At 43.2% G+C, this 18,976-nt stretch overlaps 1 protein-coding gene across 7 annotated transcripts in view; it reads left to right on the top strand.

The window, feature by feature from the left end:
- The window catches only part of MYBPC1 (myosin binding protein C, slow type), a 244,050-nt gene that overhangs the window by 50,543 nt on the left and 174,531 nt on the right, over positions 1–18,976 (top strand). For all 7 annotated transcript variants that reach the window (XR_003856413.1, XR_003856412.1, XR_003856411.1 and 4 more), the window contains exons 4-6: positions 353–391; positions 14,176–14,214; positions 15,779–15,817. Coding sequence is in view for 2 of the 7 variants with exons in the window: in XM_029599714.1 (XP_029455574.1) it covers positions 353–391; positions 14,176–14,214; positions 15,779–15,817 (117 nt within the window). In the remaining 5 variants the exon portion in view is untranslated. The remainder of the gene's footprint in view (positions 1–352; positions 392–14,175; positions 14,215–15,778; positions 15,818–18,976) is intronic.

Raw genomic sequence — 18,976 nt, 5'->3', positions numbered from 1 at the left:
ATATTGACTGGATAAATGTATCATCGGGACATGATAGAGAGATAAAGTTCCTGGATGGAATAAATGACAGTTTTATGGAGAAATTGGTTCAGGAATCGACGAGAGAGGGAGCAATTTCTGAAACAGACATTTTTTTTAAATATGGGAAGTAAAATACTCTTGTGCAGGCTTCCTCTTTGGTTTGCGGATAAAAACTATTTCTGCATTTATGGCGGCACGCTAAAAACATTTAAAATGTACTCTGTAGACGAGTTCCATGATACTATACTCTCTCTCTTTTTTTCTTTTCATGTGTTTTGTTTTTGCTTGCGTTTATCTTTCTATTAAATGTACTTGTTCTTCTCCTATACAGAACAGAAAAGCCAGGCTGAGTCTGCTGCAAAGGCGAAAGGTGAGTGAGATTCCACCATACACGTTGGCTGTAGTCAGATCACTACATCGGTTCTGGACTGTGCGGGTCTTGCATCAAAGCATCAGTATTCCAGTGGTGTGCTTGGACGTTCCATGCAAATTGGGCTGGTCCGCATGATTTATCCAGCATGAGGGAGCGATGAGGTCCATTATCACAGGGACGTAACTTTCAGAGTGGCACACAGGCGCACATGGGCACACCTTCATCTGCCCGTGCCCAGGGACACAGCTGTATTATAACATATGCGCGTAGATGTGCACACCTTATGAAACAGCTTGGCCGTGCGCACAAGTGCGACTAATTTGAAGTGGTCATGCACCTGTGCACGCAAATCCCATTTCTACTGCATATTGCATAAGTGGAGGGATTTTAATAGGGATGTGCGCCGACACCGTTGCCACTAAAACCAGTTTGTTCCCAGTTCACCCAGTTAAGGGATAAGTCTTCCAAACCCTCCCCTACTTTAATAGCCTTCCTTCCCCCCTGTTAGCCCTGACATTTAAAACCCCGCTGATCTGCCTAGGTTTTTTTGTTTTACAACTTACATGTCATCCATAGCAGAAGTAAAGTTACACGGCAGGGGAAGCTCCGGAGCGCGCTGGATCGCATAAGTATTTACGTGCAAATTTCAGGTTAAAATCCCGGAACGCCCATGTTCAGCCCACACCACTCCCATGCCCTGCCCCTTTCATGAAACGTTTCATTTGTGCCCGCAGTGGGAGATACGTGCTTTTAAAATCTGCTTGGCGCACGCATCCCTGACTGCTTTTAAATTCACCTTAAATAGTGCACACTATTTATAAATGGCGTGCATTGTTTTCTGAAGCAAATGAACACAAACATTTTAGGGATTTTCGGAGGGATTGAGACTTCATTTCAAGGCTAAGTGAACCAAAACCGAAATGTCTGATTTGGTTAGGATTATCATTCATTTTAAAATGAGTGCACAGCCCTGTGCTCTGCCTTTATCCCAAGCTTTTTTTGAATTCCATTACTTTTTTTTTTTTTTTTGTCTCTGCCGCCTCCTCTTGAATAGGGGCGTTCATTCATTTGAAACATGAAAAATGCAATGAAAGCCATTCTCGTTCCACGTCATTTCAAAATGAAAGGAAACAAAATTTCAATGAAAGTAATGGGGATTTTCATTTTCTTTCAAAAATAACAGGCACCTGCCCTATCCCGGTCTCCTGCCGCCACCACAAAAAAAAAAAACCAAACAAAAAACAAAACAACACCAAACAACAACTCAGCACTAGTGAAATTTAAAAAATTGACATCCTCTATCCCCAGCCTTTGGCTATGCCCCCTGCCCCTCGGATGCCTTTTACCCCTTCAAAGGGATATCTGAAGTCCAAATGAGGCAGGAGTGACCCCGCGTTACTCTTGCCGTGTTATGGCGCCACTTTGTTGTATGGCTGTATGTGGTACAGCTGTACAAAATGGCGCAGGCCTCAGGGTGAGTGAGCGCCATTTTCAAATCAGGATCCAGTGGGGCAGGAGCAACCAGGAATCACCCTAACTTTGGCGATCCCATGGAAAAGGGTAAGAGGCATCCCAAGGCAGCAGAGGAAAAGGCCTGAGGAATTTAATTTTTCAGTTTGGTGGTGCTGAGTTTTGTTCAGGTGAGGGTGGGGATGGGGAAACCGAACCCCTTAGATTCCTTTTGTTGATTTTTTTTTCCCCCCATTTTTTTCCTGTTGATGTTTATTTAATTTCAAATAAACAAAACGAAAAAAAAAAAAAATGAAATACAATAATAAAACCCTGAAAATAAAAGGAGAAACAAAATGAAGTTTGTTTTTTTTAATGGGGCACACCTTTATCTGGGAGGGCATTCCAAGCATCCACTTCCTTTCTGCGAAAAAATATTTCCAGTCGTTCCTGAGTCCTACCCAGTTCTAGAGTTCCTTTCCGTTGAAAAAAAGGTTGGTTCTTATCCATTATTAATACCTTTCAGGCATTTAAATGTTTCTATCATATTCCCACTGTCTCTTCCTATATACATATTTCAGTTTTATCTTATAAGGCTTTTGATGCAGACATCAGACCTTCTTAGATTTCATGACAAATTGTTTGCATGAACAGACACATAGACACCGTCAGTTTAAAATGATGCAGCAGAGTTTGATTGAAGCAAGATATACTGTATAGATATATATAGGCATATTGGTTGTCCTATATTTTACCCACTTGCTTCACGGTGCATTTATCCTGATGCCATTCAATGTTATTTGTTAATATAAAAAAGAGATGTAAACAAAACAGTTAAATGACATTAAAAATTAGCTTTATGCAAATGAAATAATGATCCAAAAATAGAACTTCACTAGCTTTAGCTCCGAATACATTGAATGAGAATTACATTCTGTTAGACCAGGGGTCAGGAACCTTTTTGGCTGAGAGAGCCATAAATGCCACATATTTTAAAATGTAATTCCATGAGAGCCATACAATATGTTTAAAACTAAATACAAGTAAATGTGTGCATTTTATGTAAGATCACACTTTTAAAGTACAATAAGTCTCTGAAAATATTACACCAGGCCTTAAGACACCAATACATCTCCTATTAGGAAAACGGACCAAGTCAGGCTGCTATAGAGTCCTACACAGAAACTACACGCCAGCAGAAAACCTCACCTGAATCACATGCTGTCCCTCACCTAACATAGAATAAAGAGACCAAAACGCATAACAAGAAGCATGCAGAAAAAACTGAATTGGAAACTGCAACAAGCCAGAGTCTCTGTATGCAGTGTAACAAAGGAAAAAAGAAACATCACCCATCCTTATAAAACAAATCAAGAAATATAAAATCATCAGCAGTAAAACTGTACTAACAAAAAGAACATATTTTGAAACAGCTGATGAGTGGAATATCCAATAATTAAAAACTCATATAAAACATTTCCAGATACCAACAAAATATTTCAAAATAGCAGACACAAAGACCCAGTAATGAAAAATAAGGATACAAAATTTTTTTTTGCTTCATACCTGGGAACGTTTGATATCCAAGTGTCCTGAGATTGTTCTGAATTAGCAGGAGGAGGGGTGGTTTGCTTGGAACTTTCTCCTCTCTCAGTCACATACCAGCGCTCTCTCTCACACTGGCTCTCAATTACACACCTATACAAACATGCTCTCAGTACTCACATATACACATGTTTTTTCTCTCTCACTTATATAGGCTCTTAATTACACATTTACACACATGCTGTCTATCTTTTCACACTTACACACACACACACACAGGCTTTCAATCACATAAATACATGCTGACTTTTTCTCTCACACACAGACTCTCATTCACATGCTTACAAACATGTCCTCTCTTTCTCTCATTTACACACAGGCTCTCAATCACATACTCACATGCTCCCTCACCTAAATCAGCTCTCAATCACACACAGACACACATGGTCTCTCTTTAAACACAGGCTCTCAATCACATACTCACATGCTCCATCACCTAAACCAGCTCTCAATCGCACACAGACACACATGATCTCTCTCTTACTTATACACACAGGCTCTTAATCATACATACACATGATTTCTCTCACACACAAAGGATCTCAATCATACACACATACTCTTTCACACAAACAGGTTTTCTATCACAAACTTACACATACAGGTTCCCAATGGTAAACTTACATTCATGCTCTCTCTCTCTCACAGACAGGATCTCAATCACAGACATACTCGCTTTCACATGTACAGGCTCTCAATCATTCACATACATGCAATCTCTCACTCACTCACTCACTCACTCACACAGGGCCCCCCCCCCCCGCGGCCCGGAAGAGGAAGTGGAGCGTATCGGGTGCGTGCGCGCAAGAAGAGGCCACGCGAGTGCGCTCGGCATCGGCCCGAAGAAAAGAAGACTGCAGCGCGGCTCGGAGGAAAATGAAGAGGTTCAGCCGCGGCCGATGGGACTCTGCCTCCGCGAGGGCTGAAAATGAAGAGGTTAGCGTTGGGAGGAGGCTGCTGCTGCCGCGAGTTCCCGGGGTGGGGAAGAGAGAGAGTGAATGAGCGAGCAAGCATGTGTGTTTGATCGCTCATTCACTCTCTCACCCCCACCCCGGGAACTCGCGGCAGCAGCAGCCTCCTCCCAACGCTAACCTCTTCATTTTCAGCCCTCGCGGAGGCGGAGTCCCATCGGCCGCGGTTGAAGCTCTTCATTTTCCTCCGAGCCGCGCTGCAGTCTTCTTTTCTTCGGGCCGATGCCGAGCGCACTAGCGTGGCCTCTTCTTGCCGCGCACGCACCCGATACGCTCCACTTCCTCTTCCGGGCCGCGGGGGGGGGGGGGGCGGGAAGAAGAGAGCACGCCGGTGCCGCTGACTCCAGCTGTCCTGCTGCGTTCCGCCCGGCATTTTAAGCCCGGGCGGAGGAGGACCGGGGAGCAGCTGGGTCAGCAGGAAAGTGTGGCGACTGTCTGCGAGCCAGATGCAGCCCTCAAAAGAGCCATATCTGGCTCGCGAGCCATGGGTTCCCGACCCCTGTGTTAGACCGTCACTTGAAGTGCAAGACTAAACAATTGACTCTCTAATCCATGTCAGTTTATTGCTGCAGTAATGTAATTTTTTACACATTCTTTGGCAGTGTTCTTGGTGCAGTAAGCACTATGACCCTGAGCTGTTGAACAGCTGTAATCCTTTACTCCACCATATCAGTCACAGACAGGCACTGCAATAGTTGGTTCACCCAAACAATAATGAGAAAAGCTCTTAATCCATTTTAGAGAAATCTCATGATGAATCTCCAAATGTATTTCTCTAGCTGAAGGATACATCATACATCAGTGCAGATGCCATGCAACAACAACTTCGATTCTGGCACTGACAAACAAGTTCCACCACTATTACTTACCTTTGACTTTAGAACAATAAGTTGATAGCAGCCGATTCATCAAGTCAGCCTCCCATTCCAGCTGTGTAATTGATAGGGATGGTCATTCATTTGAAACAAATGTGTAAAAGGCAACAAATTAGGCTATTTTCAGTTTGTTCCAAATAAAACAAACTGAAAATAGTCTCTGATGAAAATACCTCAACATTTTTGGGTACTTTTTTATTTGTACATTTTTTTTTTTTTAAATGGCCTCTGGTGGGACATGGCCTCAGCCTAATCCCATCGTTTCAGCCCAGGTCCCATCACCAGGCCTAGGCCCAGGCCTAAAGGTCAGGTATCATCACCAAGGCCTAGGCCCAATGCCAGGGCCCAGGTCCGGTCACTGAGTTCCAGGCCAACGCCAGGCCCAGCCTGAGACCAGGTCCCATTACCATAGCTTATACCTGACATTGGGTCCAGTCACTGAGACCCAGGCTCTATGCCAGGGCCTGGCCCAAGGCCAGGTCTCATCACTGAGGCCTGGTCATAAGCCCAGGCTCTGGCCTAGATCCAGACCCGACACCAGGGCCCGGTCCAATGATGGGTCCCATTGCCGAGGCCTGAACCTAAGCCAAGGCCCAACACTGGAGCCTGACCTAAAGCTGGGACTCGTTGCTGGGGTCCAGGCCTAAGCCCATGTCTAAGCTCAAGCCTGATGCTAGGGCCCAACTGAGGCTAAATCCCATTGCCAACAGGGCCCAGCTGGAGGCCATATCCCATTACTAAGGCACAAGCTCAAGCCCAATGTAGGGGTCTGGCCCAAAGCCAAATCCTATCATAGAGGCCCAAACCTAAGCCTAGGTCTAGTCCCAAAGACCTAGGATCAGGCTTTCCAATGTCTTCCTTCTTCTTTGATTGCTGAAAAATGACACCATCTGTTGGAAGGATGTGCTGCAGTGATGTCACTGTGGTACCTTTCTCCTGAGTGACAGCTCTATATATTTCAATGGCCGTATATCAAAATAGTGTAGTCTACTCCAGAGGAAGATGCCACAGTGGCGTCACTGCAGAACGTACTTCCAGTAGACAGCATAATTTTTTGGGGATCCAAAAAGAACAAAGACATCAGAAGGCCTGATCCTGGGCCTTCAGGTCTTGGGTCTCCACACAGCCTGGATCTCAGCAATAGAACCCGGCCTCAGGTTGTGCCCAAGCACTGGGACTAGGCCTAGGCCTGAGCCTTAGTGATGGGACCCAGCCTCGTGCCAAGCCCTGGCATTGGGCCTGGGCCTAGGCAATGAGACCTGGCTTCAGGCTGCGGCCTGGCCTAGACCTGGGGCTTGGCAATTGGACTCAGCTTTGGGTCCTAGGGTTCAGGCCTGGTCCTCAGTGACAGGACATGACCTCGGGCCTAGGCTTAGGCTTGAGCCTCAGAAATGGGACACAGCCTTGGGCCAGGCCCTGTTGCCAAGCCTAGACCTTAGCAACGGGATCCATCCTTGAGTCAGGCCCCAGCATCGGGACTAGGCTTAAGCTTGGGCCTTGGCAATAGTACCAGCCTTCGGCTAGGCCCCGTCTTAGAGCCTAGATCTTGGTGATGGGAACAAGCCTCAAGCCTAGGCCTTGGTGACAGAACCTGGCCTTGTAACTAGGCCAAGGCCTGGATCTCAGCAAAGGGACCCTCCTTGGGCAAGATCCTGGCAATGGGCCTCAACTTTGGCAAAGGGTCAGGCCCTGGCGTTGGGCTTGGGCTTTGGCAATGGGCCCCAGCCTCAGCGATAGGACCAGTGATGGAACCTGACCGGGTTTTTGTTTTACAGTAAAGTCAATGGGTCCTAAGGATTGTTTTCTCCTTTGATTTCAATATAAAATGAAAAAGAATTAAACTAACAGACAATCATTTTTTGTTTGAAACCAACCTAATGAATATCTGTGACCTACAAAATGAATGAACAAGCCAAAAACAAAATTTTTGACTCTTCACATCTCTAGTAATTGACAATCATTAGGGGTTGTGACAATGCCACCTTGTTACTTCTGCCCTTCACAAGCCTCAATACTTTCTTGACAGGCTGAACACTATAGAAGGTGCTAGTGCAGGTGAGCACTCTATTGTCTAACCATCTTACTGCATAGATGTTGCTGTCGCACATGTACACAAATATATCTCTCATAATTCTTCATGTCCTTTAGTGGTGCTGTCCCAGTGTGACTGTTGCGAACAGCAGCTTTCAATTCTATCTCTTGGAGTTTACAAAGCAGTTTGTGAAACATGAAGTTATCAAAATAAAGGGGTAGATATTCAGACCATAGCTACTTATCTAAATTGGCTAGGTAGACTTATCTGGCTAACTTAGATTTATTTTATTTATTTACTTAGATGGGATACTCAGCTGCATGGCTGGCTATGCAGCTGAATATCCTCAGATAAATCGCTACTTAGTCAAATAAGTCTTATCTGTCTAGGTTTAGACCTAACTTACTGCCTGATTCACTAAGGCTTTTCTCTCATTCTGTGTCTAAGGGAAAATACCCTGATGAATCGGGCCCTGAAGGATAACTTATCCAGCTAAGCCTCAGTATCATTACTTAGCCGGATGACTTATCTGGTTAAGTAGCCACGCTCTATTATGCCTGCTGCCCGCCCACAAGTTATCCGGCTAAAAACTTTGCCAGATAAGTGACTTATCTTGTTAAGTGACAGCCAGCCGCTGAACATAGCTGGATATTCAGCAGCCACTACTTAGCCGGATTAGTCCAGCTAGGCACTATTTGAATATTGGCCTCAAAGTGTGTATCATAGTTTATCTTCGATGATGTCTAGAAAGGTCATGGGAACATATTCTCCAAGAGAAGGTCCTGGAGTGTGGTTATTTCTGCCACAGAAAATACAGGTATAGATAGACATCTGACAAATCCTTTTTAGGCTTTCGCTGCATAAACATTTTTGTCTCATAGTGTCCATAGTATGAGGCTATTGACTCACCTGTGGTTAGATGCTTGTTAAAAATGCCATATTACATAAGTGACCCATTTAGCTGATCATAAATAAGTACTATCTTTGCTACCCATGACTCACTCAGCAGTCTGTTGCTGGCCACCTGACAATACATTTTTAGTCTGACAAATCTGTTCTTCGACATCATGCACACAGCAAGCTTGCAGCACAGATCTTCAGCTGTACTCCAGTAATCATACTCCAGTCATACCCAGGCAGCAGTACGATGCTGATGAATCTGAATCCCATCCAGGTTTCTCAGTCTAGAAACCAGGACTGTTCATGACCCCCGAAACATGAAGCTCTGACTGCACTTCTAGGCATTCAGACATTTCATGCGTAAAGATTATTGACATCAACCTATCTACTTTTCCCAAGTAAGCAACATATATGGTCTTTTTTTTTAACCATGTATTCTTTTATTGCAACAAAAAGGAGTATGTGCAAATGTGGCAAGAAAATATATTTCTAATGTTTAACATCATGGTCCAAAAATAGAACATTGGTTTAAACATTGCACAATATCTGATCTCATTGCATAGGGCCATGGTTGGTAACACTATGCACTTGCAACAGTCCTCTGGTAAAGATGAAGTCTTCTATCATTTCCGTAACCTTCTATGGTGCTGGTCAAGTTTTATTGTTGATTTTAATTGGTTTAGCAACATTTGCCTCTATTTGATGAAGGAGAAAGCGTTTGGGACTAATTTTCAATAGCCCACCTAGATGGCAAGTGGCAAAATTTTCAAGGAGAATCTATCTGTGTAGATTTTTTGTGAATATTATCTATAAGTATACATGTGCAAATGATAATGCAACGATATGCTGGCTATCCAGCGTAGCATTTTCAGACCAATGCTAGATGTTGAGCGGGAAGCAGGTAAGAGTAGCACCTTGTCCGGCTTGGTATATAGGTGGTGCTGGAGGGGGATTGGTGATGGAGGTACCTGGATCCATCTTCTTTTGCAAAGATTAGGAGGGGAGGCCAGCAGGAGAGCCCGGAACTTGACAGATTGATTTTTAAAGGGTGGATGGGCAGGAAGGAAGGACTGGGAGACAGTGCCCCTGGACCCTTTGAAATTTTAAAAAACAAAGGCATGCCGGGGGAGACCCCCTTGGTCCCTGCCCTTAGAAGTTACAGCTTAGTGGGAGATCACAGTCCTTATACAGCACCACCCTGTGAGGTTATTTGAGATTGGTGGTCTCAGTCTACTTGTGGGGCAAGGCCAGGAGCACCTGTGGTCAGTTTGATTTAGCTTTTGAGGAGTAAGGAGCTGATTTTGGTTTTCCCTAGTGTTGTGTGAAGTCTACTTACCCCACTCAAACCTTTTTGCTGTCTGAGGAGATCTCTAGCAGTGCACTCCCTTCCTGTAAGGGTCTGCCTCCTTTTTGAGAGAGACTGTTTCAAGAGTTTTTGCTAATTTTGAAGTGGTCTGGGGGCGAAACTTTGTACATTTTGGTGGAGACCAATTTCCCGGATCCGAAGGACAGGGGCTGTAGACCCTGTGAGCCCTTTCCAGGTCAGAGAAGAGGCAAGAGCAGTGCCAGCATCACAAAAGAATGAGATTGTTTGAAGATGGTTTTTCCCTTTTTCCTTGTGATCCACCCCTCCTCACAGGGAAGATGGGCTGGATAAGCCGGTTTCTTGTGCTACATCAGTTCTCTCCACCAGAGAGGTCACTTCAGGAGGCTGAAGAGAAAAGGAGCAAGATCTTTGGAGACCCCCAACTGGATCTCCACCCCAAGGAACCAGGACACAGCAGTGGCGTAGCCAGAATTGATTTTTTTGGGTGGGCACAAGGTTAATGTGGGTGGGTTGTAGGCATGCAGGTCTGAGACCTACTCGTATTCTTATTGATATGTAATGCCGTATACTGCACCCTACAATGGCTTTCTAAGTAATTTGCAACAGCCAATATGCATCATGCGTGGAACTTTAAAATATTTTACTTCAATTATTTCAAGCACTTACTATATTATTATTAATCTGTATTTTTATTTTATATTTATTGCAGCTTATAAATGCACAAGTATATCATGTAAAAAGCAAACAAAACAAACAATCATATCCAATCAATCATGTAATTCTCTTTGCAGAAAGCCAGAAATAATCAGAATTATAATACAATAGCATCAGGGCCAGTGCAAGGGGATTAGGCACCCTAGGCACCTTCTGCTTTGAGCCAACACCCCCCACCCCGCTCTGCCCCACCCCTGGTCGCAGCCCCAACTCCTATCTCCAGGGGTGGGGACCACATGCCACTGCTCCCCCACCCCCTGTGCCACCCGCCCAAATTTAAATAAAATAATCCCTCCACCCTCCTGACCCCCTCCAAGACTCAAGAAAACCCTGGTGGTCCAGCGGGGGGGGCCCAGGAGCAATCTGCTAGTCATCCATTGCCCCTACCATGTGACACGGGCCAGCCAATGGCACTGATAGTCCCTGTCACATGGTAAGGGCTAAAGGTCACCGGTGCCATTTTGATTAGTGCAGCCGATGGCCTGGGAGTGGCAGATTGCTCCCGAGCCCCCCGCTGGACCACTAGGGGTTTTCGGGGGGAGGTCGGGGAGGGTGGTGCGACAGGGGCGGTTAGGCAGGGAGAGGTGGAGGCTGGGCAGAATTTTGAATGGGCACATTTTTGCCGCTTCTGAATTCTGCCGCCTGAAGCGGCCACCTCACCCTGCCTCATTGGCTCGCAAGCGGCAGCGGCACCCCCTAATGGTTGGCGCCCTAGGCCCAGGCCTAGCTCGCCTAGTGCTCCGCTGGCCCTTAATAGCATTAATCATCAGAACAGGTGCCGAGCAGAGCTAGGACAATTCACATTACAACCAACTTGAAAAAAAATATTCAAATTCTGGTGTCACCTCAGCAAAAAATACCTCCACTGATATACTGATATTTGTGAAGTAACACAAACTCCTTCAAAGAAAGAAACGTCTAGAACCTTGCCATACATTACAGTCACAGCACTGACTCTCAGGATTCAAATAACAGCAACCTTACGAAAAAAGCAGCAATGCAAATACTACACCAGGCCCTAGAACATTAATTCATCACCTGCTGGAATAACAGAACAAGCGGGACTACTACTACAGAGAAACTACACGCTAGCAGAAATACTGCATTTCAGTCATATATACACAGGGAAAACAAAGATTGACCTTTACCTAATATAAAAATAAGAGACTACAAATTAGAAACAAAAAGGCAGACAAAACCAAAATAGAAAGCCTGAGAAACTACACTCTGAACAGTGAAATACTGAAGAAAGAGCAAAATACAAAAATATAAGAAATTTACATTCCCAAAGATGGCATATTCAAATTGCTAAAATCTCAAAATAATTTTTTTAACCTTTGTTGTCTGATCTTTGTATTTTTCTAATCAGTTGGTTCTGGTCTCTTCTTCCCATTTTTCCCTTGTTGCTCATTTCTTAATTCCTTTTCAGTATCTCTCTTCTACTGTCTTCTTCCCTTCCTCACATAAACACACACACACACGCTTTCTCTCACAGACTCCCTCACACACTCAAGCTCTCATGCTCATATGCTCTACCCCCCCCCACACACACACACACAAGCTCACACTCTTTACACATACACACAAGCTCTCATTCTCTCACCCCACCAGGCTCCCATTCTTATGCAACCACAGACCCACACCCAGACTCCCATTCATATACACAGAGAGACGCACACCCAGGCACCCATTCTCACCCAGAGACACACATTCAAGCTCTAATTCCAACTCACATACACACATTCAAGCTCTCATTCCAACTCACATACACATATTCAAGCTCCCATTCTAAACCCACACATACACACATTCAAGCGCCCATTCTCACCTTCCCCCCCCCCACACACACACACCCAGGCTCCCATTCTCACCCACACACATGCACACATTCAAGCTCCCATTCTCACCCATACATGCACACATTCAAGCTCCCATTCTCACCCACACATACACACATTCAAACTCCCATTCTCATCCACCCATACACGCATTCAAACTCCCATTCTCATCCACCCCCACACACCCAGGCTCCCATTCTCACCACACACACGCACACATTCAAGCTCCCATTCTCACCCACACATTCAAGCTCCCATTCTCATCCACACATATACACATTCAAGCCTGTGCACAGCTTCCCGCTTTCCTCCCCCCCAAACAGGAAAATCAGTGGGCATCTCCTGCTGCCACCAGTCTCCTGCATCTTCTTACTGTACTGCCCACCGATCTTCCTGCTTGGGGGAGTGGAAGGTGTGCGCGGCACTTCTTCCTGCCCCCCCTCAAGCAGGAAAATCGGTGGGCCATAAGGCAGCAGGAGAGTCAGCGGGCCACCTAACCAGCCGATGGCCCACTGCCTCCCTGGGTGTGCCGTTCCATGGTCGAGCAAATGCACAGAATGCACACCCAATCACGCCGGGCCTGGGTCCTCCTCATCACTGTCGCAGGGGATGGGATCCCGCGATGGCCTTGCAGTTCTGGCGCTCCTCTTCCAGTTCTGGTTGGGTGGGCCTGGGTCCAAATTGGGTGGGCAACTGCCCACCCAGGCCCACCCGTGGCTACGCCACTGGGGCATAGGCTGGGTGAAAGAGACTGAACATTTGGACTCAGGATTTTTCCAAAATTCAGGGGATTCCCCACAATTAGGATTTCCCTAACCCACTGGGACAGTTTATGCACTGAGAAAAGAAGTGATAAGCTCCATCCTAGGAAACTGAGAGACAGGACACATGTTCAGAGGAAGTGTGACTTTGTAATATATATACAACTATCTTCTGATTGATTGAACATTTTGAAGAATCAGTAAAATTTGTTTTGAACACCTAGTGCGGTGTCCTACCTGTTTGTCCTAGCAGCACCACATCACAGCCACAGAGAGAGAGAGAGAGAGAGACATTGAAACACACTCACTTAAAGGAAAAGTACACCACTGCCTGGGAAGAGAAGGACTGCCTCCAACCCCATAAAAGAATCCACCCCTTGGGATATGGGAGAGGGGGGAGAGGTGTATTGAGAACAGCCCCCGATATAAATTCTTTTGTGTGCCCTTTGGAAACAGAAGAAAGGCTTACACATCCGAAACAACAAAACTAGATGACAAAATTTCCTTATGAAATTTATGTCGTTTCAGATGCAAAATGACACAGACAATATGGAAATATTGCTGATATTTGCATGTCATTGTTAAATGACAGCATGTCCCTAGCTGCCTTTACATAGGCCTATAATTGGACCACATACATCGGCATCCTTTTCATCAGAAATACAAAAAACAAACAACTCATAATAGCAAAATTCAATGTATGGTTCACTTCCGATGTTTCTTCATGTTATTGCCCCATTTCGAAAAGAGATTTTTTTTAAATTATGGATGTGAAGAAGCATATACCCAGGGAACACAGAACACCTTAAGAAAAGGCCGCAGCAATCTGGCCGACTCTGCCTTAAGATAGGGAAGCTGGGTCTGGACCTCCTCCACTGGGTCGGGGATATAATGCGGGCTGAGAGGAGAGAAGGGGAGGCCCTGGACTCTGGGAGAGAACAGCTTGTGGACTGACAGTGAGTGAAAAGGGAAAAGCAGACCCTTCAAGATAGCTGACCTGTGAATGTGAATTGCGAATGTGGAATACTGTTGGCTTCTTTGCACTGGAAATAAAACGCACAAAGAGAAAAGGCCTTGCTTGCTCACTTCTGTACCACAATGGGAAATAAAATATTCATGTGCAGGCTTCTTCTTTGGCTTGCTGATAAATACTATTTCTGCATTTATGGTAGCACGCTAAAAACATTTCAAAGGTACTCTACAGGCAAGTTCCGTAATCCTGTACTCTCTCTCTCTTTTTCTTATCGTGTGTTTTGTTTTTGCTCGTATTTATCTTTCTGTTAAATGTATTTGTTCTTCTCCTGTACAGAGCAAAAGAGCCAGGCTGTGTCTGCTACTCAGGCAAAAGGTGAGTGAGATGCCACCATACACGTTGGCTGTAGTCAGATCATCCGTCACTATGTCACTTCTAAACTGTGCTGGTCCTTATTTATTTTGTTGATTTATATTCTGATTTTTGGTACTTCACAATGGATTATATTCAGGTAGTGTGGGTATTTTCATGACCCCAGAGGGCTCATAATCTAAGTTTGTACCGGAGGCAGCAGAGGGTTCAGTGACTTGCTGTGGGATTTGAACACTGGTTTCCCCAGGGCTGTAGCCTGCTGCTCTAACCACTAACATACAGGTAATTCTTGCTTTATAGTGTACTTTCTCCATACATAATTTCCTACAACACTAGTATTCCACTGGTGTGCTTGGATGTTTTATGTTATCATGTTGGTTTGCACGATTCATCCAGCATGAGGACCTGTATACAGAGTTTATATTTAAACATTCAGTAAACAAGATTATTTGCCAGTTTTTGTTGAACCATTACACAAAAGCTAGAGAAATAGAAACTTCTTATATTTATTGTCAAATTACTTTCTTGAAAAAAACACATCATCACCTTGAGTTTAAGATAATGGGTGCATATGTTAAACAAGATACAATATACAACAATATATACAACACATGTATAAAAGGACAAGACTTATCACACTCATCAAATAATATTTATTATGAAATGATGTAACCGAACCTTAATGGCACTTGTTAGAATGTACTACCCGACACATTTACCAAGTTTAATTTGTGTGCCTGTATGTAAACCATTGCGATGTTATAGAAAAGATTTTAAATAAATAAATAAATAAATAAATATCTGACCTCATTATATAGGGCCATTTGTATTCTCTCTCAGAAGGCTGGTAATGCTGTACACTTGCACAGAACGAGTCTTCAATGACTTCTGTAGCCTTCTATGTTCTGGTCAGGAGTTATTTATTTTAATTGGCTATTTTTCCAGTCATGCAGTTAAAATTATAGAAACAGAAACTGGATAGCATGGTCAATTGTACCTTCTTTTGAAAATGTCCAGTTTATATTAGGTTTGCTGTACAACACTCATTTTGAAAAAGAAAATGTAAGTGAATAAATTGTGCATGATGTTCTCAACCTTCTTAAAGCCTGAATGTGATCTAGATTTGTCTCTGTTTGATGAATGAGAAAGCTTTTGAGGTCTGTTCTTTTATCACACATTAGGCTCAATGCTTTTTGTTTTCTTTAATTTAGGTCTATAATTTAAAGAAACAAAGTTTAAAAGACCAGGGGTTCTCAACCCAGAACACACCCAGCCAGAATGGTTTCCAGGCTGTGTATAATGAATATGCATGAGATAGATTTGCATGTACTACATCTACTGTATGTACATCTATCTCATGCATATTCATTGAGGATGTCCTGAAAATTTGATGTTCCCAACGTTCATCGGTATATAAAAACTTCTAAAATAAAATAAATAAATACATTTTAAAGGTTCTCTACAGTTAAGTTCCATGATCCTGTATGCTCTCTCATTTTTTCTTATCATGTGTTTTATTTTTGCTTGTGTTTATATTTCTGTTAAATGTACTTGTTCTTCTGTACAGAACAAAAGAGCCAGGCGGGGTCTGCTACACAGGCAAAAGGTGAGTGAGATTCCACCATACATGTTGGCTGTAGTCAGATCATCCGTCACTATGTCACTTCTAAACTATGCTGGTCCTTGATTTATATTCCACTCTGTCCATAGATAATTTCTTACAACACCAGTATTCCACTGGTGTGCTTGGATGTTTTATGTTATCATGTTAGTTTGCACGATTTATCCAGCATGAGGATCTATATATACAGTTTATATTTACAAATTCAGTAAACAAGTAGATTTTTTTTTTTTTTTGCCAATTTTTGTTGAACCATTACACAAAAGCAAGGGAAATAGAAACTTCTTATATTTATTGTGGAATTACGTACTTGAAAAAAAAACACATCATCACCTTCAGCTTAGGATGATGGGGGCAGGGTTTCATTGGACAAAGATCTATACATGCACATTTGTTAAACAAGGTACAATATCTGATCTTATTTCATAGGGCCATTTATATTTTCTCTCAGAAGGTTGGTAATGCTGTACACTTGCACAGAACAAGTCTTCAATGAATTTTGTAGCTTTCTATGTGCTGGTCAGGAGTTGTTATTTAGTTTAATTGGCTAATTTTCCAGTCATGGAGTTAAAATTATAGAAATAGAAACTGGATAGCATCTACCTTCTTTTGAAAATGTCCAGTTTATATTAGGTTTGCTGTACGACACTCATTTTGAAAAAGAAAATCTAAGTGAATAAATTGTGCATGATGTTCTCAACCTTCTTAAAGCCTGAATCTGATCTAGATTTGTCTCTGCTTGATGAATGAGAATGCTTTTGAGGTCTATTCTTTTATCACACATTAGGTTCAATGCATTTTGTTGCTTTACCTTAGTTCTATAATTTAAAGATACAAAGTTAAATAGACCAGGGGTTCTCAACCCATTCCTCAGGACACACCCAGTCAGTATAGTTTCCAGGCAGTATAAAATGAATATGCATGAGATAGATTTGCTTGTACTGCCTCTACTGTATGCAAATCTATCTCATGCATATTCATTGAGGATGTCCTGAACATTTGACTGCCTGGGTTGAGAATCCCTGAAGTAGACCATGCACCTACAAATTGAGCTTCTTTTCATCATTTCGTCACAAAGATACAGATCTGGATAGACTGATTGATGTTAGGGGATGTGATGTCATCTTTAAATGACAAGCAAAACATCAATGATATTAGTTATACCATTTGGTGTTGTTTCCCATTCAAAATGACAAAAAAAAAATATTGTTTGAGGCATTGCTAGGTACCTAAAGGATCCAGATCCACAGGCCTCGCCATCTCCCCAGCCCCCCTGAGATTTTGATAGTTAAACAATTCAATCACAATCAGCAGCTTTCCCCCTCAACACAGCAAGGACAATTCTGTAAAAACACATAATTGGTCAACAACCTTTTAAACAATTAATGTTAAATTAACTCTGTTCTTTGTTCCCTTGTGGCCATCATCAGAGAGTCATCCTATAAAACCTATGACAGGGAAACCCTGTTATTTCGACCAGAGTTGGGGTCCTATGGCTCTCTCCATACCTGCCTCATGCCAGACTCCATCCATGTGTAGACAGAACACCATTGCTGATAAAGCAAATGGCACTGCTACAAACATTTTGCACCATTGTTGCAAGATGCTGGGCATGCAAGTCAGTGGCATCTCTAGACAGAAGTACTTTCTATGCAACAAAGAACCCCTTGGCCAGTTTCAACCATCTAGTGAAACCACCACTAAAATTATTTGATAGCAGGACCGGACAGGACAGAATCCCAATATAAATGCTGCACCTCAAATTCTAAAATATCCTGTGTTCACAGAATCATAATAGTCTCTCTCAGTCTCTCTCCCAAATAGAGATTATTACAAGGCCCTCATAGTAGTAAAGTATTTATATCTCTATAGGAAAGCCATCTAATAGATCGAGGTGAGGTGTTGGTGGTGGTTTAGGGTTTAGGGGGCCAGTTTCACATGTAGAGTGACAGATACGAACGGCACAGTACACCTTGGTGAAGATTTGATGTCATTTGGAGTGAGGAAAGTTTCAAAAAGATGAAATTTCTGCTATGTTCGTTCACCCTAGCTTGACGGACTCTATAACAGGGTACCATCAAGCTAGGTTGAGATAACATAGTACAAAATTTCATCTTTGTCAGACTTTCCTCACTCCAAATGACATCAAATCTTCACCAAGGTGTACTGTGCTGTTCGTACGTCTCACTTTACATGTAAAACTGGTCCCTAAACCACCACCAGCACCTCACCCCGACCTATTACTTTTAGAGATTTAATAGGTGCATACAGTGAGGCCCTCCCCAGAGGTTCTCTCTCTCTCCCTCCCTCCCTCCCAGGAATGCCAAAATGCAATTCAAAAAATGTATCGCAAATTGCATTATGACTATTTCAGGCACATCACACAGCCTAACATCTGGAAAAATGTGTAGTTATTTTAGGCATTAAAACCATGCGATAGCACGGTGCGATATTGCCCCTCATTTAACTAAATCCCACCCAAACTCCTCTCCGATCCCACCCCTCCCAAAAATGTGCATTTGCACTGTGTGTTACAATTCTTTTTGTCTGCGTTATGGCGTTAACGCACGCATTAACACATTACCAGCCATGATGCATTTTGATGAATGACCCGGAAAGAGTGCAGATTGGAACTAGGACATTTCCCCTCTGTTTCCAGGAACATTGTGCATTAATACAAAACTCTGCAAAAAATGCACTCAGAACCCACAGCAAATATGCCTTACCATAATACACTAACTGCCAGCCTCAAACAGTAAGAACCCTCCCCATGAAAAGGAAACACTGCAAATATTACACCAGACCCAAAAACATCAATATGCCTCCTATTAGTAAAATAGACAAGCCAGGTTGCTTGTCCCTACACAGAAAACTACAGGCGAGCAGAATATTTCACCTTGGTCACATATGCAAAGCACAAACAGAGCCTTACCAAATATAGAATAAAGAGACCATAAAGTATAAATTGTAAAGTGCAGACAAAAACTGAACTGGAAACCACAACAAACCAGATTCTGTATGCAGAGCAACAATGGAAAACCAGAAAAATCTCCAATAAACATAAATCTTGATACTACCAGCTCAGTTAGCTTTCAGCTTGCCTTATATATAATCATATATATATATATATATATATATATATAT

The sequence above is a fragment of the Rhinatrema bivittatum genome, chromosome 4 (genome assembly GCF_901001135.1).
Source record: "Rhinatrema bivittatum chromosome 4, aRhiBiv1.1, whole genome shotgun sequence".
NCBI lineage: Eukaryota > Metazoa > Chordata > Amphibia > Gymnophiona > Rhinatrematidae > Rhinatrema > Rhinatrema bivittatum.
This window is presented reverse-complemented; position numbering and strand designations above follow the sequence as displayed.